At 31.7% G+C, this 26,775-nt stretch overlaps 1 protein-coding gene across 6 annotated transcripts in view; it reads left to right on the top strand.

The window, feature by feature from the left end:
* The window catches only part of Irk1 (Inwardly rectifying potassium channel 1), a 64,784-nt gene extending 40,805 nt beyond the window's left edge, over window positions 1-23,979 (top strand). For 3 of the 6 annotated variants that reach the window (XM_014234573.3, XM_014234574.3, XM_014234579.3), the window contains 5 exons: window positions 19,360-19,474; window positions 20,423-20,953; window positions 21,026-21,215; window positions 21,282-21,518; window positions 21,631-23,979. In XM_014234573.3, the coding sequence (XP_014090048.2) occupies window positions 19,360-19,474; window positions 20,423-20,953; window positions 21,026-21,215; window positions 21,282-21,518; window positions 21,631-22,130 (1,573 nt within the window). In that variant the 3' untranslated portion in view covers window positions 22,131-23,979. Of the gene's footprint in view, window positions 1-3,417; window positions 4,378-5,599; window positions 6,905-17,823; window positions 17,982-19,359; window positions 19,475-20,422; window positions 20,954-21,025; window positions 21,216-21,281; window positions 21,519-21,630 lie in introns of those variants that run through there. The other 3 variants (XM_070110900.1, XM_014234577.3, XM_014234578.3) reach the window with 3 other exon arrangements.
* The last annotated feature ends 2,796 nt before the right edge of the window (window positions 23,980-26,775 follow it).

The raw sequence follows: 26,775 nt of genomic DNA, 5'->3' as shown, positions 1-26,775 counted from the left end.
AATTAGTTTTTGTTGTGGCAATAAGCGCTTCTATACCAAAGAAGCAAGTACTGTTAATTTGTTAGTAAAACTAGTATAGCTTGTTCGATTTATTACTCTCCAACGCTTGGCGCATCGAAAACACTTATTATTATATTGTATTTGTTAAATGCGATAAGAGTTTGCGACACGACATGTGACCCAATATTGCAAACTTTTTGGCAACAATTGACACTATCTTTGCTTTTTTTTTATCTTTTGTTAGCTTTTTGCAAGTTTCTTATGCAAAGCGAAAAATTTGCACTTATTTGTGAATTTGCGAAATTCTGACAAATACAGCATTTTTGGGTGTGCTTCTGCAGGCGGATAATATATGTATATATGTGTGTACATATGTATATAGTAAAGAAAAAATAGAATTACAATAGGTAAGGCGTGTCTTTTCTAGAAGAGACAAACGAAAATTGGTCTAAACTTAAAATGGTCAAATAGAAGTGCTTATTATTGTTTCGTGCACTTGAATTTATATAAAAATGTATAATATATTTAAATGTTTGGCAATGCGAATCACACGTGTATGCCGTCTTGATTATTATTATCTTTGAAATAAAATAAACTTGAAGCATTGCTGATGGATATGCAGCAGATGTATCACATACATATAGTATAGGTATACAAATAGATGCATGAAAGAAGTGCGCGGAAATTGAATTTATGTGTGAGTACATAACTTGTGTAATGGAGGATGAATTTTAAGTTCAAAGTACGCTCATGGAAATTATAAGATTACGTAAGGTATTTCTTTAAGTATATTATATGCAATTTACTATATAATAATATTGTGTAAATTATAAAAATTTTGAATTACTAAAGGTTAATAATATAACAATTTCTTAGTGCGAATTCTTAATGAAAAAAAAAAATACTTGCAAGGCTCCTTGAAACTCATTTTGCAAATTATTTCAGTTCAATAACGACCCTCGCACTTTATTAGAACATTATTATAGAACAACAATTGCAAAAAAAAATTCAAAACCAGCTGACTATTCCCTAAGTGCTTGTTAAATATGTTCGGACGACAAGAATTTTGATAGACTTCATAAATATTTGCTTTTGTCTAAATCCATGCTTTGTCTGCCGGTTCAGCATGTACCTAACCATAGCATCATATGTATTTAAGAAACAATATATTATTCCAGATGAATGCAAACAACAAATGTTAACTTCGGTTGCAGCGAAGTTAAAATACCTTTCACATGTGATCCGATTTCTTCGGTGATTTCACTGTTGATTAAGACAATAACACATGCCAAATTTGATGAAGATACCTTGATATACCCTATAGTGAGTTGATCTGGACAATTTTTTCGGAGACTTGTCAAACTTGCTGAAGATATTTCATCAAATGAAGTTTTCTATATCGTACTGCGTATCATTTATAAAGGATGTCCCAAAATTAACGCCAGATTGGAATGAAATAGAATACACAGCTTTTAGTATTTCGATTTTAATTTTTTTGTTGAATCATTAGGTACTTAAGATAGGGTTGTTTATGGAATAACACGTCTGACAAATGGCCTCCACGGTTTTCCATAAAGAGCGCATGGTTCTGAGCTTGTTGCAACAGACCTATGTTTTTAAATAACCCTATAGAGAAATCTAATGCTCTTTAATAATTTTGGAAATATTGTTCAATGATGAAGACACGTTCTATTGTGTAACGCGCCTAAACTGTCAGCTGTCGTTATTTGTTTTTTTAGAGTTATCAACACTACACTTTACGGCATATTTATATTTTGCGTTAATTTACCCTGTTTTTATATTTTATAGAGTGCTCAAAGTTTCCTTCTGGGTGTTAGTACAAAACTAAATATATGCTGTTCAGGGTATAATAATACCCATATTTATTGTATAAAAGAAAAAACAAAAATACGTATTTTATCATAGACCAAAATATTCTAAGAAATAATAATATTCTTTACCTCTTCAAGTCATAAAGGGTAAATAAATAAAATACCACTTTATCATAAAATTAATAGAGTAAAGCAGAAAGTTAAAAATGGCCTCAATTATTTGTTCGAGATAAGGAAAAAAAGCGTCAACCCTGATGAGTGAAACGACTGACGCTTTTGATAAGTAGCTGTCATAAAGCAAATTTGCGTACGCCGACAGATAGTACACGGTGGCAGCGCGCTTTTGTGCTTTGGTACAGTACACTCGCATAAATACTACTCACAGATAGGAGTATTTGTATATTTGGTTATTTGTCAAAACAGTATAGCATTTTTATACTCGTAGGTAAACCTGGTACATATACACCTGTTTTTCTGTTTTCTCAAAATTTAAGAAAAATTTAATAATTCTGCATTTATATAATTATAACCTTCTTCAGAATAATGATGGGGTTTTCAAGAGCAAAACCATCAAACTCTCTCGTACAGTTCGCGGCTCAACTTTTCACTTTTTATACAGTAAAAACTATAATTGGTCTCTTAACTTGATCCAAAGGGCTCGTAAGCCGTACACGTTCGTTCGTTTACAACTTTTATATTTTGGAACCCGAAATTTCGATGAGATCCGTTACATGTATAAAATATAACCGAAAAAGTTATACTTCCGAAAATTTTTGTCGAAAGAATTGTTTATGAACAGTATTGTCGAATAGTCCATAAATTGCTTTAAAATTCATATATTAAATTATTATATATAATTCACATATCTATCGAAGGAACACTGTATTCACTGTTTTCTTTATTACTATTGTTGCACACATTATGCCGTCAAATTGACCGTCAATTTGAGCTCTGAGCATATCAGCTGGCATTTAACAGACAATAATGCTTCCGTTCAGCAACACGCTGCGCCAATGTGATACTGCCAACAACAACTGTAACAACAACAGCAATATGTAGAACAACCACCCAGCACAGCTGGCACGCTTGTGTGACATTTGACGGATGGTTGATTCACTGGTCGATCGTTCGCTTGGATAGACAAGCCGGGCTGGTTTCAGACCACTCAAGGAACGGCAAAACTCTTTTCTGGCGCTTGTCCTGCCATTTTATTTCTATAAAAATTTATGTATATGCGTGTGTGTAATTGATATAAGCAGCAACAACAATGTGTATGATTTATATACAGCGTAGCTAATGTAAATAATGTGTGAGCGGCATATATTTTAAATAATAAGCAAAAGCAAATAAAAAACGAGAATTTTTTTATACGAAAATAAAAGCAACAACAACAAGTCAAATAGCAGCGCGTAATGTGGACTGTGAGCTGTGCATTTACTCGCGCTCTCAACACCGCAACCAAAACAGGAGCCGGACAGCCGCGCTAGACGCAACAGCTCAACAGCAACAGCAGCAGAAACATCAGTCAACATCAGCAAAGACATTTAGCGTTCAGTATAAATCGTCGAGTATCTGTTCGGTGGGCCCGCAGTAGCGCTGAGTAGCCTGAGATACAAAGTACTTAGGCATAACGGTTTGGCGTAGTTGGTTCGGACTTTTCGATTCTACGAAGTTTGGGGGTTGACTTTGACCAACGTTCCGGTACGGTAGCGCGTTGCTTTTAGTGTTTGCTATGGCAGTAGATTTGGAATTTTCAGTTGGACGTGCGGTCGACGCGCTAGTAAATGTGATGCAACGGAAAGTTTAAAAAAAATAGTGACAACGTACAAACGTAATGTTCAAGAGTCGAAGAAGAAGAGTTTTGTGATTTGAAAAATATTATTTTCCAATAAAAACCTGCAATAGTACGCAAAATATGTAAAATGTGCGAATGAATATCTGTGTTATAAGCCACAAATATCAAAAAGAGCACACAAATTGCGAAATGGTGAAAATTCAATACAAAGCAACCGAAATTAATTTGTTGGCGGAAAATCGGTCAAAGCAAAACGAAAATCAATTTTGTAGTACGCGCTTTACGTTTCGTAGTCTCACAAAACTCTCACATATGGTACATACAATACTACTAGTATATGCAAATGCCAGATATCACAACAACAACACAAAAATTAGCATTCGTTTGTAGCATTGCGGTCAATAAACAATTTCAATTTGTTTGTTTTGACGTTTTTCCTATTTAATTTTTGCACTGGTTTTTTTTCCCCTCACTCATATGCAATCGGTTAGTGACAGCGTGTATAGTTGGGATGTTGTGGCAAATTACGCAGAAAGTAGCCAAGTGAATGGCGCACGCCATTGAATATGAAAATTCGTCTCCACCCGCACCCATACTTATGCACATGTGCGTGCATCGGCGCATACGTGTAGGTGTGGATGGTTTTTTGTATGTTTGCGTAGCAGCAAATTATGCATATTGTCGCGATTGATGTCAGCAACATTTGAGTAAATGCCGCAACATTTGCTTGGGATTGATAACCGACTGCAAGTAAGGTGAAAACATGATGCAAAGAATAGTTAATACAGTATGCGTTTTTGTGCCGATATTTGTGGCAATTTGTTTACGGAATGCGCTAACAAAAACAAAACCAAACAAAAATAAAACAAAAATTATTATAAAAAGTTCCAAAAAAAAATTAAATAATAAAATAGAAAATAAAGAGTAAATAAAAATTAAAAGATAGAAAATAAATTAGCGGAATGAGTTCATATAAAATTTTAAACAATTATAATATATATTATCGCAAAATTGTGAAAATGTAAAAATAACAAAAAGATGTAGGGGAGAACTAGTTCCATAATAACTGCTAAAAACAATTGATAAAGATATTATAAAAAGTTTTTTATATAAAATTAAACAAAATAAAGTAAAGTAAAAAAAAATTAAATTAAATAATTAAAATAAAATATAGTAAAATTAAATAAAATAAAACAAAATATAATAAAATACAACAAGATAAAAGGAAAGTAGTGGAAAAATGAAAAGTAAACAAAGAAAAGAAAATAAATAAAAGTAACTTAAAAACAACAATAATAAAAAGAAATAAAATGAAATAAAACAAAATAAATTAAATTAAATTGAAATAAAATAAAAGAAATTGTAATAAAATAAAAGGAATGTAGTGGAAAATTGAAAAGTTAACAAGTAAAACGAAAATAAATAAAATAAAATTAATTAAAATAAAATAAAATAAAATAAAATAACAGGAATGTAGTGGATAAATGAATTTTGATCCATCAGTTTCTATTGTGAGTAATGAGCAGCTTTATGGTGTGAAAAGGACGGGTGTAAAATTTCAGATCGATAACTAAAAAACCGAGAGACTTGCTCGTGTTTATACAGACGGATAGACGGACATGGCTAAATGCACTCAGCTCGTCTCGCTGATCATTCATATATACATTTTATAAGATCTCCGACGTTTCCTACTGGGAGTTACAAGCCTGTTAAGGGTGTATTGAGTAAAACGTAAAAATGAAATACAAAAAAAAAACGAAATAAAACAAACTAAAATAATTACATGCTGATTAAATCGCTCGTTTTGACCTTTAATAAATAATAAAAAAAAAAGATATTAATATTTTTGTTCATTCTACCATAATATTTATTAAACCATAATATGTATGAAAAAAATCGATAAGTTTTAGATAGCATCGCGTACATCGAAGTAAAATATATGTTTCTAACAGATCTCTCTTAAATCTTGTAGTGTAAATTTTAAAGCGAAAATTGCAACAAAAAAAATATACAGTCAATGCGTCAATACAAAAACAAACTGACAATCACAATTAGTTAGTGCAATGATGGTAAAATGTTTGGCCTGAAAATGTGCGCTACAACAACCAAAGGCTATAAACATAACAACAATGCTATTTACATAAAACACCGTGTGCCAAAGCTTGTTGCTGTCGAAAAGTTGCATAAGACGAACAACAATAACAGAGGCAAACAAATAAGTGAAATCAATTGTGAAAATAGCAACAAATTCCATAAAATCAACAGCAGCAACAACTACAATAACAAATGTCAGTGCAACATTGTTGTTCAAAAAAATAACAACGACAACATAAACACGAGCTGGAGCATAAGCTGCGGCTGCAAAGTGAATTCCAACAATAACAACACGTATCAACATAACAGTTGTGGCAATGATTTGGCCTTCACAGGCGACCAATGTAATGCTTTGAACGATGGAAGGCAGGCGTGTTGCAGTGTATAAACAACAACAAATTGTGTATATATAAATCGCATGTCTACTTGTGTATATACGTGTGTGCGTATTTGAAATAAATAACATAATCCATGCAAACGCAAAATTTAAATGAAAATTATGAAAAAATAATAAAATAGTTTTGGAAACAATTTTTTTTGAAATTCAAATAATTACAAAAACAAAAATTATATCAACAACGTCATAGTGCAAAGTAGCAAATATGCAAAACAAAAAATCATAATGCAAGCAAACATGTGTGGTATATACAAAATATATATGATATATGAATATAAGTGAATTTGGTGGTGCGAGCAACGATTATATAAGCTACTATATATATACACATATATGTGTTATATTTATACATAAGTGTACACTTTGTATACATAACATTCACGTCAATAGCTACATTCACCTAGAAACAGCTAAACCGCGCATTTGGCAGCAATAGCAAAGAAAACAGCATTATTAACCCAAAGGCGAGCGGAACGTGTACGAAAGGAGTATATGCCAACAACGAGAAATAGTCAGTATTCCAAAGCGTCCGCAATAACGTACGCGTGGGTATTTGTGCATGCGTTTCAGTGCATTTCTTTGATCAAAAACCAAAAAGCGTTTCTGCATCTATACATATATACACAACTAATTATATACACATAAGATAAATATTTTTATGTGTTTCTTCGGCACAACATTTGCATACAAAATGCCGGAGATTAAACGCAATCTGAGTCGCCTCTCAATGCTGATGTTTCGGCCGACGCATTCCAGTGAGCCTGGCTGGCGTGCGGAGCTACTAAGGTACATACATACACACACACACATTTACACATCTATTATGTAATTGATACAATTTTTGTTTTCAATTAAATATTTTATGCGCTTAAAAATGAGCAATTAGTTATAATATTTAATTATAGCTATATTAGCTTGTATGTGCCTGATATACTCAAATTTAATGCGTTCGCAATTCTGCATACCAACTGCGGTTTTCGTCGATCATGCGTAAGCACTTGGCACGTTTATATATGTACATACGTACATATGTTCAACACAATTTGATAAAACATTTTTTCGTGCGTATACGTATATGAAATTTAAATAAAATTTATGTATGTAAAATGTTGCTATTGGTTACGCATTGTCGTTTATTAGAATGAGCTGAATGTAGTTTTGTGTTGAAAGGGGGACTTTTCGTTCTTCAGCCTTGACTTTTCACGCCCGCAGCTAGTTTTATATACGTCTAATACTACGTTTACATTTTTTTTGCACCATTTAATCATGATCATTCGTGTCATAATTAATCTATTTTAAAAAATCCGTTTATTAAAAATATTTTTGCTTTTCTGAAAGTTAAAGAAACTCTGTTGTTTTTTCGTGCATACATATATAATTATTCATAATATGCTCAGTATATAGCGACTTTGAAATTATATAAATATTTATATAGCATTCATGTGTATATTTATTTATCAAATTTTTATTTTCTGATCGCTTTAAAACAGCTGAGCTAAGTCATACGCCTTTAGCCTTGCAGCGAACGTTTTAATAAAATGCAAACAAAGAAAGTGGAAACAAATATTAATGAAAATATATAACGATTAAGAGTAAAATATAATGAAAATCAAAAGAGCGAATTAAAAAAAAAATTAAAAACAAGAAAAAATGTTAACTTCGATTGCACTGAAATTATAATACCCTTCACAAATACAAAAGGTTCCGATCTAAAAAATCTCTTCGAAGATTACATTATTGTCTTGATTAAGCATATTTGGCATATTCCATGCCAAATTTCGTGAAGATATCTCGTCAAATAAAATAGTTTTCCATACAAGCACTTGATTTCGATTATTCAGTTTGTATGACAGCTGTATGCTATAGTGATCCGATAACGGCTTATTGGCAAGAAAAAGACAGGTGCGAAATTTCAGAACGATGTCTCTAAAACTGAGAGACTAGATCGTATATATATAGACGGACTCAGCCATTCCAAATATACATTGGAGATGAAGTACGCATATGGGTATTTTCTAGTACAAGCCAACATACATGTACATAAACATATAAGCCTTCTTATATCTCTATAATTTGATGGTCCATATTGATTAATCTTAACAATTTTATTGATTGAACCAATTTAAAAGTGTTGCAGCGCCCTGCAAAATTCCGTTGTAAGTCCTTTCGAATCCCAATAATTGGATATTCATGTGGCGGCATTTTGTTAACAATAAAGCTGAATTGGAATTTGCAGAGCTGACAATTATCCTTAAAAAAGCTTCTAGTACTGTAATTGTAAAATTTCGGATATATATCTCAAAGACTGACGCATAAGTTCGCATATACTCGTATAGCGTACAGACGTGTAAATAGATCATATACTTTATAAGGTCTCTAACATTTGCTTCTGGGTGTTATAAATGTCAGCCGCTTGTATTTACAAATTGTCTGCTATCTTTTAAAGCTCGTTTATACTCCTATCTCTAATTTTATAATTGAATTTTTATTTTTGAGCATTTTTCCAATTAGCTGTATTGTCATTAAGTCATTAAGCTGTACAACTATAATCAAAAGTTTGCCCAGCTTTGGCACAGATTTTTATATGCTCGCATATGCTATGTGTACATACATACAAGTACATATGTATATGTACCATATATGCGTATGAGCAGTATAAATACATACCTGCTTTTCTTTCCTGCGTTGCGCTAAATGAATGCGTGGAAAAAAATATTTTTTTTTGCCTACCGTCAGTTTTCTCGGCAGATTGTGAAAGATAGCAAAATATTTAAATATTATATGGCTTATGTACTACTTGTATATAGGCAAATATGACGAAAATATAACATTAAATTTTATTAAGAGCATTACTTCTCACATACAGTTATATAGAATGTATAAAATATTCTATTGTTTTGAAATTCTCACTAAAAGACCAGTAAGTGTCACTTGACGACAGTTGCTGAAAACTGCTTTTCGATGAAGTCGTCATATTTAATTACACATGCGGCAAATAGTTGTTAATTGTACTGTGTGGAAGTACAGTGTTTTGTAAGGCGCATCTAATTATTTTAATTGTTGATTAACTGTAACCAACACATACATATGTAAATGATGTGCTGTGTATTTGATTTTTTTTTTCCAATTTTTACCAGAAATTATAATTTAAGTTTGCCTTTATTACAACAACTATTTGCATTTATGAATGATTGTGCGCTTTGAATTAAATAATTATCATGAATTACTCACGAATATATGATTAAATGACATTCAAATTTATGACGCTAATCAAATGCGATTTAATGAATAAAAAAAAAATTGAATATAATGTTTTTATAAAAGAGGAAAATGCTTATACAATAGATAATGGGACATGAAAAAATAAACGATGTTATTATTCTTTATTAATACATGCACTTATATATTAAAAACTTATATAAAGTGAACAGGTTAGAATATTCCATTCGATTGTTTTAAGAAAATTTGTAAAGTTATTTAAGATGGTTTGAAAATAGTCACTTGTTAATTGTTTATGATACAACGTGTATTAAGAGTGATAAATACTTTCAGGTGTTCATTTGTTTCAGGCTTAATTGAACAGATACCACTTTATAATTAAAACAGTTTTTTTTCACACCGTGATCCTTTAGCGGTGATAAAAATTTCGAAAGCGGCGAGTCGAACGAACTAGTGGTATGAATCAAGAAGGCTATAAAATAAATTTATAAGATATACTTGTATAAGTTATGTGTTGTATTAATATATTTTGTATTGATATATAGTATTGGCATTTATAAAAACTCCAGCATTAAGCTCAACCGCAGAGAAATGTCGCATCGAACATTCGTATGTATTTCTAAATCTGGGCTTATTCAGTGATGACGTGCCACATTGACGCTAGCAAAAGATCTATGACGTGCATTAATCACTAATTTACCAGTTGCAAATAACGAATTTAGCAGACTTAAAAACATTATATATATAATATTCTATGTATGTATATTTAGTAGCGCGCGTGTATATATTTACGATATCATAGCTAAAACTGAGAGCGATTGACGTCAACGGCTGCAAATAGCCAACATATACGCGGATGCAGGCCTAGATTCTACATTGTACATACTTGTATGTACATATATATAAGTGCATTTAGCTATGTATCACCTATTAATGCACACTCGCATACACAGATTAGCTTCAATGTATTTGAACGTCAACTGGGTTGACAACAACGGTAACAAATGTATTTCTAAAAGTTTCTGTAAATACTCTGCGGTATTAGTGCATAATAAGTATGTATGTATGCAGCACACATACTCTTAAATGACCGGTATTTATATATTCGTAAATAAAACGGCTTATTTCCATCACATATGTTAAAAAGCGCTGCATAAACATTTATTTCAATTCATATACATATGTATATGTATGTAGCAATAAATATCCAAATATATAGCATGCGAGATTGCAGCCACAAAGTCAATCAAATTGGTTATAAGATCATTCACATAATGCATATCGAGTCGAGTATTTATAACAGGTTTAAATACATATTTTTTTAATATTACATAAATCTTTTTCATTAAAATAAGATACATTTTTTTCTGTCGGATAAAAAATATAAAATTAAAAAAAAAGTTTTAATAATATATTGTTAATTTCATTGGTAATTGGAAGATATTGCAGCAAAATTGACTGATTTATGCATGTAATCGATACCAAAATAAAGGACTACTATAGGCCATTACTTACATGTAATTTATTTGTAAACAATTACTTCAGTAAGGAATTTTATTATTCGCTTTAACTATTGGCAAATTGTAAATAGAAATAAAAAACAGAAAAAAAAGTTAACTTCGGCGGCACAGAAGCTATAAAACCCTTCACATATACAAAACATTCCATACAAGAACTTGATTTTGATCGTTTAGTTTTACTTGGCAGCTACGTATATGCTATAGTGATTCGATTATTCGGAGATTATAGCGTTGACTTATACAATAATCCGTGCAAAATTTCGTGAAGATATAAAATAATTTTGATCTTTGCGTTTGCACGGCAGATATATGCTGTAGTGGTCCGTAAGGTCGGCGGTTGCGACAAATGTGCAGCTTCTTCGAAAGAAAAACACGTGTGAAAACTTTCAGATCGATATCTTTAGAACTGAGGGACTAGATCGTATATATACAGACAGACGGACATGGCTAAATCAACTCAGCTCGTCATGCTGGTCAGTCATATACATATTTAATAGGGTCTCCGATGTTTCCTTCTGGGTGTTACAAACTTCATGGCAAACTTTATATACCCTGTTCAGGGTATAAATATATTAGTGAGTTACCAACATCGCCGTTTAAGCCACACCAAATATGTATTGGAGATGAAGTGCGCGTATATTTTCCAGTACAAGCTAACAAACATGTACATATAATTATACAACTCTATTTACATTCAACATTCATTACATTCCATACCAATTTTGCCTACTAACCGTTTATATGGATTTATTTTAATCCACTTTGTTAGCAATAATTAATTACCGGTTTTTTGTTTATTTTGTTTGCAACTTAATAAAGTGAGAAAAGTCAATACACTTACATAATAGAGAATAGAGAGAGTTATATTGTCAATATTAATAGTTTAGCACTAGTTATAGAGCATATTTGTTATACAAAGTGAGTCTGATGCAAGTCAACGCTAAAACTTTTTCATTCTCATTGGTTAATATCTGTTTTACACATTTTTTTTCAAGTAGAAGTACGCTTGAAAGTGAATACTTTTGATTGATACATTTAAGTTTAGTAATGGACTTAATTAAGGTAGTTATGCGCCCAATTCTAGTCAACATTTTGTATTTGAAGGTTATCAAAAAGTCGTTGCCTACATTTAGGCTTAACTTCTCATAAAACTCGTTACTAAACGCAAGAACTAGCTAAACAATACACAAATTTAAACAAAATGTATTTAAGTTTAAAATTTAACTCTTGAAAATCATATATAGTACATTTAATAAATTCTCTAAAGAAGGCAATAACATTTTATATTGTTTCAAGGATACGCTACCTCTCTGACCTTGTATGACTGTATGTATGTATGAATTTACCAACATATTAAATACGGTACAACAACCCTTTGGGTATACAGGGTTAAATTTTTTTATTGTTTTAACCTTTTTCTCCCTTTCATGTACATAACACAGCTGTGGGCATGTCTTTTCCGTATGCTTTGGTTGTCTGTCAGCATTTATAATAACATATTTTTGTTTTGTTACACATACTTATTATACTTGTACAATAATATTTCTTGTCTGTTTAATTTATAAATAGCGTTTTGGTGTATTTTGCTCTTCTTTTTCTTTGCCTAGCTATCATAGCAGGCGGTTCAGCAGTCGGGTATGATTCGGTAGCAGCACGTTTTGTTGGCGTGTTTCACCCTAAATGCGCATAATTCTTTTTTTACCTCATAGCTTTGAACTGATTTCTAAAGCTTACAAAAGTTCATACTAATAAATAGGTATCAACTAATTTATGTACTACTGTATGTATATGCAGTAGTGTGCTATATAAAATAGTAATAGATATGTCATTTTGTTTGATATCTGTCGTTCGCTGATGAGGTGATGATTTTTTTGCCTTGTTGGTGAAATTTCAAAAACTTTTAAATATTAAATATACAAAATTATGTAAATGGACATGTGCTCAAAATTTACCTGTCTTCCATATGTTTTAGTATTATGCAATGAAGATCGCAGATGTATTATTTCAACACAAACACCTCAAAACGTTTTTAATTAGTGAAATTAGCCTAGAACCTCAACTACAGCATTTTTTTTATTTTAATTTTTTGGAAAAATGTACTGTATTATTTATTTATTCATATTTTTTTTTGTTTTCTTTCAATCTCTATGTTCTCAGCAGTTTCTTAGTTACCGACCGCGCTACCTTGCGACGTTAGTCTGATATATTATCATTTTTTAAACTAATTAGCATAATTCAGTTGCCGTTGCTCTAATTAATACATTTATTGTTGTTGTATTTAGCTTTATTTATCGTTTTATTAGCTTTGTGAATCATAAAGATCGTAAAGCCTTCAGTGTTTTGTAAACATGTAGAAAACGTCGCTACGTCTTATCAGTGAGTAGATAGGCTTAGCGGTAAATTTAAGGTGTTTATAGAAAGCTGTGTATGAATGTATTTTCATTATTAATTAGTAATTATTTATTTTTAGCGTTTTTGTAATTCTTCGCTTTTATCACGGCGTAAGTCATAAAGTTTTCGATTTTCGATGATTTTCGAGGTTTGTTAGAATGTTATGAATAAGATTGTATACAAGTATAAAGATATTTTAAATTTTTTATACTGATACTTACTTATTTGTTTGATTTTTCCTTATTTGAGAAGTTGAAGGTACATAAAATCCCGTTGCAGTAAAAAATCTAGTTTAATTTTCATTTCGGTGTTTAACATTTAACCCTGCTTACAATAATGGACTTTAACATATTTGTCTGAGACCTAAACCCAATTGTGTGGTGTGTATGAAGTTGTTTTGCTTCTAAATTTGGGAGTATGAATGCTTATCTGACTAAAGTGAGAATTTATTATCAAAAACTGACAAAATGTCAAATTGGAAACATGCTTTCTTAATGCTTACTCGAGTTTAAAGCGCAAAAGGAATGTTCTATAAAATATATCTATAAAATTATAATTAAACCCAAAAAACCATAAACTCGAGTTTAAGGCACTGGAAGAACAGTCTATTATACCGATTATTTATGTAAAAAGTATTTTTTTTCTTTCATTCGTATCATTCATTTGATCATATATGAATAAGTACGAGTATGCTTACTAAATGCAGCAATTCCAGCGGAGCAACTGGAACGGTTCAATTAGTTATATTTAACGGATACTTACTTATTTCAAAATAATATTGCTAATATATAATTATTATTATATTTTGTTATTATGAAAAAAATTTAATTTTAAACTTGTATTTTTTTTATTTGAAATAAACCCCTTACTTTGTTTATAAACAACAAATACATATGGTTACTCTCTGGTACTACTTAACTTCGCATCTACAGTCATAGCCAAATTAGTCCACATGTATTTGATGCTATTTTTAAGCACCGCCGTTACCAAAATTAGCAACAAACGTGTTGTTAGCACCGAATTAGGAGCATTCGAAATGACACCAAGTATTTGCTGAGTAAAAAATGAACCGGCAGAAAAAAAAAATGCCACAATAAAATGTAAACAAGCGATGGTCTCGTTAATGACGAAGCATGTGTGAGTCACGTTCCACTAATTCACCGGGTAGCATTTAGCAACAAATAACTTGGTAGTCGATATGTACTCGTACTTTTGTTTGAATGAAAGTGTAGATATATGTGGCGTGCTTATAATACCTTTCACACTGCTACGTGCTAATAAACTAATTTGCCGGCAGACAAAAGCTATAATTCATATATAAACGAACAAAGCTTTGGTAGAAAAAAAAACTAACAAGCAAAACTTGTCTTTGTTATTGTCACGCTGTTCTTTCTTATTAAATTTAACAATATTTTTATTTATTTGTTTGCTATTGGCTTAGGTTTTTCTGGCGAAAAGGCAAAGTCGAGCAAAAAAATTATAATAATAAAAATATAAAAAAAAACCTATAACATGGTACTATTTATTTATCTATTTATATTTTTTCGCAGAACTGCGACTCTAATTTTATGTCTCAAGCAATAAAAACTTCATATTTACAGCTGTGTAGTAATAGATCTAGTGCTCGACTGTGAGATTTAGTTTGCTAAACTAGCATTTTTATCTTTAAATGACGCACAGTTTTCTATTTTTTTGTAATGACTGCATATCCCTGCCGATATATATGCTTATAATAAGCCCATATATCAACATGCATACCTGTATATCTTAAGCCTTTGATTTAAGGCATGAAAATTTTACTCAACTTTTTATACCCTGAACAGGGTATTTTAAGTTTGCCACGAAGTTTGTAACACCCAGAAGGAAACGTCGGAGACCTATCAAATTTATATATAAAAAATGATCAGCATAATGAGCTGAGTTGATTTAGCCATGCCCGTCCGTCTGTTTGTATAATGTATAATACAAACTAGTCTCTCAGTTTTTGAGATATCGATCTGAAATTTCCTTTTATCACTAAGAAGCTGTACATTTGTCGGAACGGCCGATATTGGACCACTATAGCATATAGCTGCCATACAACCTGAACGTTCGGAATAATGTGCTTGCATGGAAACTCTTTCATTTGGCGAGGTATCTTCCCGAAATTTGGCACTAGTTATTGTTTAAAGCAACAATGTATTCTCCAAAGAAATCGTTCAGATCAGATCATTACAAGTATATCATATATCAGTCAATTAAATTGTAGCTTCCGTGCAACCGAAGTTTACTTTTTTTCTGGTTAGGTCATAAGAGGTGGTGGATTTGCAAATGCGTCGCTTTACCGTTAAATTTGAAAAATGTTATATAGCACGGCTGGTTGGTTTTAAAAAAACAATTTACCATAAATGTTAAAACGATAATGCAATGTTCATTTTAATTACGTGGTTATAAATTTACCTCAGGGTTACGTATGAAACATGTTGAATCCTTCAGAGAAGAACAAAGCAAAAGCAACTGTGTAGCCCAAATATTCCAGAAGTACTAGTAATAATTAACATGAGCATACATATAGCTTATTTAACTAAATCCTACTATTTTTAAAGTTTGTAGGCTTAACAGCTTAAGAGATAGCATAGCATGTAGCAAGATTACAAATACTCAGCCTAAGCAGCTGGACGCTGCTGATAAGCGTTAAAACATAAAATGTGAGCCATGAGCGGAGTAAATAATTGGCTAACTGCCGGTTCACACAGGAAGACTTTTGTTGCCGCCTCTCATAGTTTGTAGGGAAGGGGTGACCATACGCTTTGCTTTGTAGCAGTCCACTGCTATGTATTGTAATTTGGTTTTCGATTTATTTTCATTTCGAATTTGAATTTTATCATCTATGTTATGCTTTGTATGTAGTATGTGAATATGTAAATATAACAGATATATTTCAGAAATGTTGAATAAGGATAAAACTTAGCCTGTGAAAAATATTTGTGTGTACCGCGTAAATGAAACGTACAAGAACTAGAGAAAATGAAAAGAAAAGTAATACAACAAATTGACCTACTCGAGTCGCCCAACAGAGGAGTTGCAGATAATAAGCATTCATACTAATGAGTGAATGCACGTCTCAGGGAATCAGTCGTATTTTTCAAAGTAATGAAACAGCACAAACCACAATGTTACAACAATAATATTAACAATAATACATTTGTTATCACTATTTACACACATGACATATTGAAAATCATAGAAGGTGAAGACGGAACGGCTCAAAACACAAACACAACCCGGGTATAAGTCGAGCTCTGTTGCTATCGTGGCTGTGGTTGTTATTATTATTTTGATTTATATAAACGGGTATTTCGACAGGCAATGAGTGCTGTCTAAATATTTTTATTGCTAATATTGCTTAACCATAAGTTATTCAAACAATTGCCCTGATAAGTGACTGATGTGTGGCTGATGTGCATGCAATTTAGCAAAGTGGAATTTAAAAAGAAAACTAAAAAACAAATTTCAACAAAATATAGAGGATTGAAACATTTTAGTTCAGCTATCGAACACATATATGGCTGTTCCGATAAAATTGTTGAAGTCCTAAATATTTCAAAAAATATATATAATAAATACATTTTCTAGTTTTTCTGTTCGCTTCATAATCATCTAATTTTTAAACGGTTCTCTTGAATATGTCTGCCCGTCGAACTTTCGAAAATTTAAATTTTGCCAACAAAAATATTGAAAACGACATTAGCGTTAAATTTGACAATTGTACGGCAACAATTATTATCTGTGGAAATGCCCCGTTAGTCTTCTTCGCTCTACACTGTGTGCATTAAAAGTTATGGAACCGCACTTGGAAGTGTTTAGTTGTTAAATTGCTAACCAAAGATGTTGTTGTAGTTGTTGACAGCGGCGTTCACAAAATTCTTATTCATTGGAATAAGTTCTATTTGAGGCATACGGACAAAGAAATTTGTAAAGACTGACGTTACAAATCATTTTAAGTGAAATAACGAAAATTAAAATTTTGTTTCCGTTGTAGAAAATATTAGAAATTTTTACTCTTACTTGCTAAATAAGTGATTTAGAAAATAAAATATCATTAAAAAGTAATGAAAACGTATTTTTACTGTGAAATAAAAAAATAATATCCAATCTAGAATATATTTTCTACAGTCCACGTTCTACTGTCCTTGACCGCGCTTTGTATTGTGCATAATGCTTTTTTCGCATCCTCTTTTGTTAGCTTATTCTAAACAAAGTTCATATATCTCAGCTTGAGCTTGGAAATCGAAAGAAGTGTGACTTTGAAGGAATGGAAAAGGTCCAAACTGTGAGAAGTGAACGTGAAAAATATTTATAAATAAAAATAATATGAGTATGAATTAAAAATTGAAATTTAACAAAATTCTATAGTTCATAAAACAAAGCAAAAAAATAAACAGTAACACAATTGAAATTACGAAAAATTAAAAATTTTAGTGGAAAAGTTGTGAATGAAAAGAAGGAAATACTATATAAAAAAAAGAAAAGAAGAAAATAACCCAAATAAAAGCATATTGAAAATAAAATAAAGATGACTTATCGCTTTTCTTAATTTAAAGACACTTTGCCGCATAAAAATGTAAAAAATTGATTTGATGTAAAATACTTGCGGTTTTGTCCAGCAAATCTTGTAATTTCCTTGCATAAATGTTGCTTCTACTGCTGTGTATTGTGCTAATCATTTGTCTGCCGATACAAAGTTTGTTGTGGTAAATTGATTGGTTTAACTTGTATTAATTATGTTTAATAATGCGTATGTAAATATTTTCATTTTACGGTTTAAAGTTAGCTGAAAAATTGAGAATCACTACATCGGCTTCAATTTCAGCTGGAAAGTCATTAAACACATATAGGGTGGCTTGAAAAGCTATGGTCTGATTTTGAGAATTTTTAGTCTTGAGATGGCACACCTTAAATTTACTACTTGAGATAACTTTATTGATGATTACATACTGTAAAGTAAAATAATTATATGGCATTTGAAAATGTGTTATATGGGAAGTAGACATGTTTGTAGTCCATTTTCACACATTTTCATATGCAATAGTCTGATATCGGTCTTTCCGCAAATGAGTAGCTTCTGTTTAGAGTATAAATATATTTCTTTACTGTATTTTTGCAGTTCAAAGTTCTAAAGTTTATAAAATAATTTATTCCGAAATATCACTACATTTCAAAAGACAGCAACTGATTGAATATATCTCATATTGCCACATTCTACACAAAATATGTGTACATACATATATGTATGTAAATGATAACCCTTCAGTATATTCTCTTTGCTTACAAAGCAATCTATGTAGTTTTTTTTTCTCTATGAAAATTTTATTTACTTGTATAATCTCTTGAATTTTTAAGTATTTATGTACCTTCGTCTTAATAGTAATCAAGTTATGCTTGCTTATTTATTTTCTAATTAATATTTATTGATTAAATAGTGCTTGCATAACGTATGAAAGGCGCCAAATGTGTAAATATTTATATCGCAGCCAGTATATTATAGAATTAAATAAATATATGTATATGTACCCTAAGTGCATATGCAAAATACAAATTAAAATTAGAGCAAATAATGAGCATTCAATGCAAGCTAGCTTAACGGTAACATTACTTTTGAGTGCCAATTCATTAAGGAAATTAATCACAAACTTCATATGTGAGACATCAGCAGTTTCCATGCAAACTTCTTTGCTTTTAATGAATGTAGATTACATCTCCCAGAAATACTCGTTTTCTTTCTATTGTATTTCTATTTGAAAAACATTTTATTTTTTAATTCATATTTTTCGACTAATTTGCCGTTATTGAAAGCAAAAGCCGACACGTCTGTTTACAATTTTTTGTTTTTAACTCATTTAAAATTTCCTTTGCCATAGATAGTTAAACAAAAACCAAACCAAAGATGCCTTTTTAAACTAATCCTGCTTGCCTACGGTGGCTTTTTGGCGACTAATACCCTTGCTATACTTGTACTGTTGTTGTACTTAAGTGCACACTTAAGCATTGATTTATGTGCATTTTTCCTAACTTACGCATTAAATAACTTGGATTTTAACTTTTTGTGTCTCTGCTTATCTGTCATTGCAGGTATCGACAGACACGTTTCAGTTCACGGCGTGTGCGGAAACGTGTTATCTTCAAGCATGGCGAGTGTAATGTGGTACAAGGCAATGTGGCGAAACGGCGACGCAGGTATCTGCAGGTGAGTGCTGGGAAAAATCCCATAAAAGAAGAATGAAAAAAATTTATATAAAAAACAACAACAAAAATTGAATATAACTCCCAGTTAAATTATTAAAAACTACTCATTACTTATATGCACTTCAGTAATTTATATTTATTTAATTCCAAAATATGCCAGACTCATTTCTGTTCTCTAATCTGGGAACTAAACTTTAAAAATTTCAAAAAAAAAAACACAATTTTTGGCAAAAATGCCATATTGGCAATTGGAATATTAGTAGAACATTTAAATTATTTTACTCTGTACTGATATTTATTGTATTTAAAAATGGTGAAAAACTAATTTAATGAAAACTACTTAAATTTTAAAAATGTTTCAAGTTCGCAGATATCCTTGTATATCTTGTAGGAAAGAGCTTGGTTTTATATAATTAAACGCAAACCGCTCAGGTTATCAAAATTCTATTCGCGTTAGAAAAGGGTTTCAAGGTCTATAAAAGAATTCAAATAACATTCGCTATAAGAACTTCATTAGAGATAAGTTCGGTATACTTAGTGGTCCGTTAATGTTTCCTTTTAAACGCGGGACTGATGACATGCTGTTCCATGTTGTTAAAATCATTTTGGCATCTTAAAGGCTTGCTGAGAAATACTCTCGATTTAAGGATATGGATATAGGTTATAGGTCTGGCCAAAGTGTGGTGCTAGCATTCTTTTATGACATCAGGTATAAATAGATATCAATTTAGTAGTCAAAATAATAAAGTAAATAACAAGTAATAATAACTTATAAAATTTAAAATTTTGTTAATTTAGTTTACGAAAAAAAGTTGAGTTTCTGAGCTAGTAAATTATTTTTATTTTTTAATAATAAAACTAGATAACTACATTTTAATATACAAACTTATATATGTATGTATATCAATTAATAATTCACTTGACAAAACAATATATTCTCTCCTTTCAGGATATCTTCACCACCCTGGTCGATGCTCAATGGCGTTGGACCATGCTCGTATTTGCGCTCAGTTTTCTCATCTCGTGGGCGTTATTTGCGTTCGTTTGGTGGGTGATCGCTTATGCGCATGGCGATTTCGAATATATTTACAATCGTGATTTCTTTCCCGAACGCAATGTAAATGTAACGCATCGCATGTGTGTGACGGAGGTGCGTAGCTTTGTTTCGGCATTTCTCTATTCGGTGGAAACGCAAACGACAATAGGCTATGGAAATCGCTTCGTGACGGAGGAGTGCCCAGAGGCGATATTCATAATGTGTCTGCAATGTATTTTGGGTGTTTTCATACAAGCATTTATGGTTGGTATTGTGTTTGCGAAATTGTCGCGTCCCAAGAAGCGCGCACAAACGTTGCTCTTCTCGCGAAATGCTGTGATTTGTCATCGGGATGGGGTGCCATGTCTGATGTTCCGGGTGGGTGATATGCGAAAGAGTCATATTATTGAGGCGCACGTGCGGGCGCAGATCATTAGAAAGAAGGTTGGCATTCGCTTTTGTAAACTGTTACAATAACTGTATACAAATTAAAATTTCTTGAATTGTATTTTTCAGATTACTAAAGAGGGCGAAATATTACCGTTCTATCAGCAAGAGCTGACAGTCGGCGCAGATGGTGGCGAAGACCGGCTAATGTTTATTTGGCCCACAACGATTGTGCACAAAATCGATCGTAACAGTCCGTTGTACATGCTTTCCGCGTCGGACATGTTAAAGGAACGCTTTGAGGTTGTTTGTATGTTAGGTGAGCATGCTTAACAATTTAAAATTATGTAGTTCTATTTAATCGTATAAAATATATTCGTTATAGAGGGCGTCATAGAGTCCACTGGCATGACAACACAGGCGCGCAGCAGTTACCTGCCTTCGGAGATACTCTGGGGTCATCGTTTTGTGAATGTGGTGTCGTTTCGTAAAGAAACGGGCGAATACGAAGTGGACTACACCCTATTCAATAACACTTATGATGTAGATACACCACTTTGTAGCGCCAAACAACTGGATGATGTGAAGGCCGAATATGCTAAAAATTCCAAGTTGGGCTTAGGTGAGTGGAAAAACGCAAATTCAAAAATTATTTTGCAAGCAATGCCAGTTTGTAGTTAAAGTGTTTGAAGTTCACTTACGAAACTAATTCTTTATTTTACATACATTTGCAGAACGCGCCTTTTCCGCCGGTCTTATGCACATACCATCCACCATATCAGTGGATCGTTTAGATCCAAACAGCGACGAGTCGTTGGACTCACGTCTGCAAACACGCAACAATTCCATCCCCAATGGGGTGCTTGCCGAGGAAATGCAACCGTTGAATTGTGGTGGCGGTAGCACAAACGGTAACTATCACTATGTGCCACCCTCGTTTACAGTTGGCGGCTCCGCGATACAAATACCCTCGTTGGCACTCTCCACAAATCTACATAGTATTAATGAGAAAACCAATTCCGGCAGCAGCAGCAGCAGCAGCACCAATAATCTCACCATTAATCCCACCACCACGCCAAATACACTCTCACCAGCAACGGCGAGTACTACATATAATAATAACAACAATAACAATCAAGATAGAAGTAATGGCGGCAACATCAAGAAGACACCATCAAGTGGTCGACGATTATCGATCAAACAAGATCAGTTATCGGTCGATTCGATTTGTTGATAATGGCGGCGACAAAATGACACATGGACATACCACGCGTATATCGGTGATGGAATGATTGTTGGTGTAATGGTGTGTGTATAAAAGCAAGGAATTTTTTTTTTGTAAAGAATTGACTGATCGTATTCATTTGTCTGCCGCGCAAGCCGCTTTTATTGCAAATAATTTAATTTTTTTTCGCCTAAAATTAAATTACAACGTTATTGATTAATATTTAATTAAAATAGTTTCTTCCATATATACAGCTTTAATTGTAGTGGAAAGTCATAAGCGCAATTAGCGGTAGATTTAGAAAAAAAATAAGTTAATATTAGTTGAGAGAAAATTGCAGTGATGTGAGCAATGCCAATATCAGCGCTATTTGTGTAATCGTTTCATAAGCGATAACTCTTTAGTTGCCTAATTATGGTTTCAAATGAATATAAGTGCTTTCAATGTCAATTAGGAGTTGGTTTGAAATGTAGGAAAGCAAAATTTGCGCTGGTTTATGACTCACCCGTTTGCCAATAGGTCGACGTGATATACGAGAAGCCGTTATTTAATCGAAAAAAGTCGTCAATTAATCAATTGTTTATGCGTCATTTTGTCCATTTACCATTAATTCTTGTTTACAGTGTTATATTAATATGTTTTGTTGTTGCACGCGCGAATTTACTATTATCATAATTATAATTTTATTTCGATTTATTATCGGGATATGTTTATGCATAGGTTTTATTAGTAAAACAACAAATGTTTGAAAGTTTTATTTTTAAACTTTTAAAGACATACTTTATAAACACACACAAACAGTTAAAAATAATTATTTACACATGCATAAACAAAAGTAAATGCAAAAATAAAATTGCTCGTAAAAAATCAATGCTTTGCAATAAATAATTATTTAGTATCCTCCAAGCTGCTAGTGAGCGTTTTTTTAGACTATTCCTGCAAATTATTTTTAAATTATTCCCAAACTACTTTAAGCCTACAGAGCAATTTTAAATTTATTTTAGTAATTAAGTTTAATAACTAAGAGCAGAAAATTAGAAATTTTTTAAATATTAAAAGTAGGAAAGTTGGTTTACAACTATGGCTGAAATTGAGCTTTTAAAAAACGAATATATGTTAATTCAAAAATTCACAAAAATACAAACAACTCCAGCTGTAATTGAAAATTGAAAAAAAACAAATGTTCAAGAATGCAAGTAAATTACGTTCACTTTACGAGACAAACTCGAGTTTATCAGACACTGTGTTGTTAGGTTTAGTTAGAGTTTATGAAAATACAAACAATGTTGCTTCTTTGACAGTACATCATTGCAAACTCCTGTTACTGTTGCACTTTTGACATGCTTTCATGAACATAAAGTCCTAAACCAGAGAATGTAAATGAATTATTCATATACATTCTCTGCTTAAACACGCGTTTGTAGCGAAAAGTGAACGTACTATGAGCAGCAAGAATTAAAATAAAAACAAAATCAAATATTTTAACCAAATGTATTACATTGGAAAAAATGAACACTCAATAAATGTGAGCAGTAGAATCACGAAACGAATTTAACAGTTTATGGAGACAATTACAGGCGGCTACGAAAATATGCGTACACAGAAAAACAGCTATTGTTGACACACAGTTTTAACGCTTATTGGAATTGCTGGTGTTAAATAAAGATTTATTTAAAAACACTGTTTTAAATTAAATGTCCAAGAAATATATTTCCCAAATGTATGTACATATGCATGTATATTTAATTGAAAAGTATATTGGACAATGTTGATATGATAATAAAAGTTGGCTGTTTATATAAATGTACAAGATTTACCAAATAAACAAAAAATTTTGAGCGAAAGAAAAACGCAGAAACACTGATTTTAAAGCAAGATATTAAATAACTATAACTATTAGAATCTGTCCATAAATTTTAAAGAACGTATTTGAGGATAAATAATTATTGCATATTGCCAAACAAGTTTTAGATGTGTGTATATTATATATGCTAAGATTTTCGAAAGTCTATTATGAATTATACATACATATGTTTTTTTAAATTATATAAAATTCTACTACACAGACCATGCTATACTTATACAGTTACAGCAAGTTTCTGAAGTAAAGGCCAAAAAACGGAAGTATTACTTTTACACATAATAAATTATATATGTATTTATGTATGCAAAGACAAAAAAATAAACAAAAAAGCTGATACATATTGCAAACAATTTGGAAAAGTTGAATAAAAAACGTTTGAGCAAAAGCAAAACGTACATTGTGTGAAAAAAAAAATTATTGTTGTGTTTTTATTAAAAATAAACTATGTGTGGTCTCCAGCAGCGAACATAAATTTATAGTCGCCGAAGCCATTAAATTAAGTTCCTTAAGAGCAATATAGATCAATATAGATGTCGTTGAATCATAGAACAACTGGTATAATACTTAAGCGTAAACAATTAGTTTGGTTTTCAACCGGTTATCCCATTTTAATTTTATTTTTAATGAAGGAAGCCTCCTTCTATTCAACATTATAACGCTGTTGCGAGCGTTCATTTTTAAAATTTTCAATAAGACAGCAGCATTCAAATATAACGAACGAACAAGTATTGTTCTCAGTGTAGAAGATATTTTATTTACTTCAAAATGCTCATGACGAAGTAACCACAACAATTCTCTCTGAATATTTATTTAACTTCTGATTATATTATAATATTACATACATATATATTCATACATAATATTATATACTTATTTATACGCTTTATAAACAGTTATTTTGCAACATCAGTTGTAACAGTGGCGGTGAATCAATTATACGATCAGTTCGCTATGTTAGTATTTAATAATATAAAAAATTACACGATTTTAGGCGCTACTTTTAACCGGCTTTCGATTACTGCTTTTGATGTCGACGGTAGCAGAAAATTTGTTATGCGCTTTTAGGCGCAAGTGGTGATTACTTCAATAATAAATACAAAGTAAGAATGCCACCTCGCTTTGGAATTTAAAAATTACCATATATGAAAAGAAGGTGCATTAAAGTAATAACACATGGACTGTAAATAACTGGGCCGAACAAAGAAAACATGGTTATGTTCAAAATTGGCTTTATTCATCAAATAATCTTCATCAAGAGCAAACCAATCATTTCAGCGCCGCTCTAACATTTCAATACCACTTTTGTAATACAATTGGTCTTTTGCCTCAAAATTGGCCTCAGTTTCAGTGATGACCTCTTCACTCGAGTGGAAATTCCGGTTTATTACGTTTACAGGTTCGTGTTGTTGGTCAACAGTCAGCAAGCGCGGCACCCACTTTGAGCAGATCTTTCTCATGGACAAATGTTCATACAACATAAAGCCAACACGTTCTTTTGAAATTCTTACGTTGTTAGCTATATCACGCAACTTCATTTTTCGATTGTTCAGAACGATTTTGTGGATTTTTTTGATGTTTTCTGGGGCGTGGTGGTTTTGCATCATTGGTGTCTCTACGCCCACGTTTGAAGTCAGCAAACCAACGTTTTATTGTGGTTTCTGATGATGCTGAATCCTCATAACACCTGCTTTGCTTGGACGTTATTTTTTTCCATCAAGAAGTAGTGTAAATTTAAAAAACGAAATTGTTTATCATGCATTGTTTTTAAAATAACAAAAGTTTTTAAAACAACAAAAGTTTTTAAAATAACAAAATCATGTAATTTGACCAGCTGTCTTTTGAAGGTTAGTACTACCTGAAAATGAGGTTAATTCAATAAAACTAGCGCCATCTATGTGTGAGGCCCGTTCATTTTCAGCCGATGTGTTAAGAGCTAAGAGCTTTCTCTTTTCAGTGCGCTGGTAATAGACACGGATTTGTTGTCGCTTTATTGACGAGGTTTGGCCATGAGAAAAGTGGTTTTTGCTGAGTTATGTGCTTGCATTATTGAATCCAGAATATTATTGTGGAAGCTTAGACTTCAGCTCTTCGTGCCTTTATGAAGCGATACAGATTGATAATTTATAATTAACGCATGTTTACGTTAGTTCAGATATTATTTCTAGGTTTGATAATTTGTACAATTTTGCTCTTCCGATAATAGCATAACAGCAAGCATTTATATCTTTCCTAGTTTATTGGCGTTAAACCGTAGTAGTCATTCATATTTTTGAACAAATGGTTTTTCACGTATATTGGAATATTAGTTTTTTTCGATTGGAAAATAACGAACACTGCTTTTATAAATATTTTTTATTCTTGGTTACTTAAGGACTTGTTTTAAGTAATATTTATTTACAGTTTTCATCGATTTTGATTACTTAAACTTGTCGATAGTGTTTATCACGATTTCGTTATTTGCCTTAGTTTACTGAAAATGTTTACACTGGTGAAAAATACACAATTTTGTTAATTTATTTCGCAAATAATTTCGTATCAAAAACTCTACACATGTGCTTGCTTAATACATATTCATGTATAAATATAATCTTTAACGTACTTTGTGACTTGTTTTTCATCCCAAGCCATCGCTAATTAATAATGAATACTCTAGTTAGATTAAAAATAAATGTGCAATAAGTATGGCGCTAACAATAGCAACCATATAAACAAAAATATTAACTGCTTAAAAAATATTATGTAACCTTAAATAATAATAATCTCTCCAAAGGTCGTCAGTTGCGCTAAAAT

The sequence above is a fragment of the Bactrocera oleae genome, chromosome 2 (genome assembly GCF_042242935.1).
Source record: "Bactrocera oleae isolate idBacOlea1 chromosome 2, idBacOlea1, whole genome shotgun sequence".
NCBI lineage: Eukaryota > Metazoa > Arthropoda > Insecta > Diptera > Tephritidae > Bactrocera > Bactrocera oleae.
Note: the sequence above shows the minus strand (reverse complement) of the source record. Positions and strands in the feature narration are given on the sequence as shown.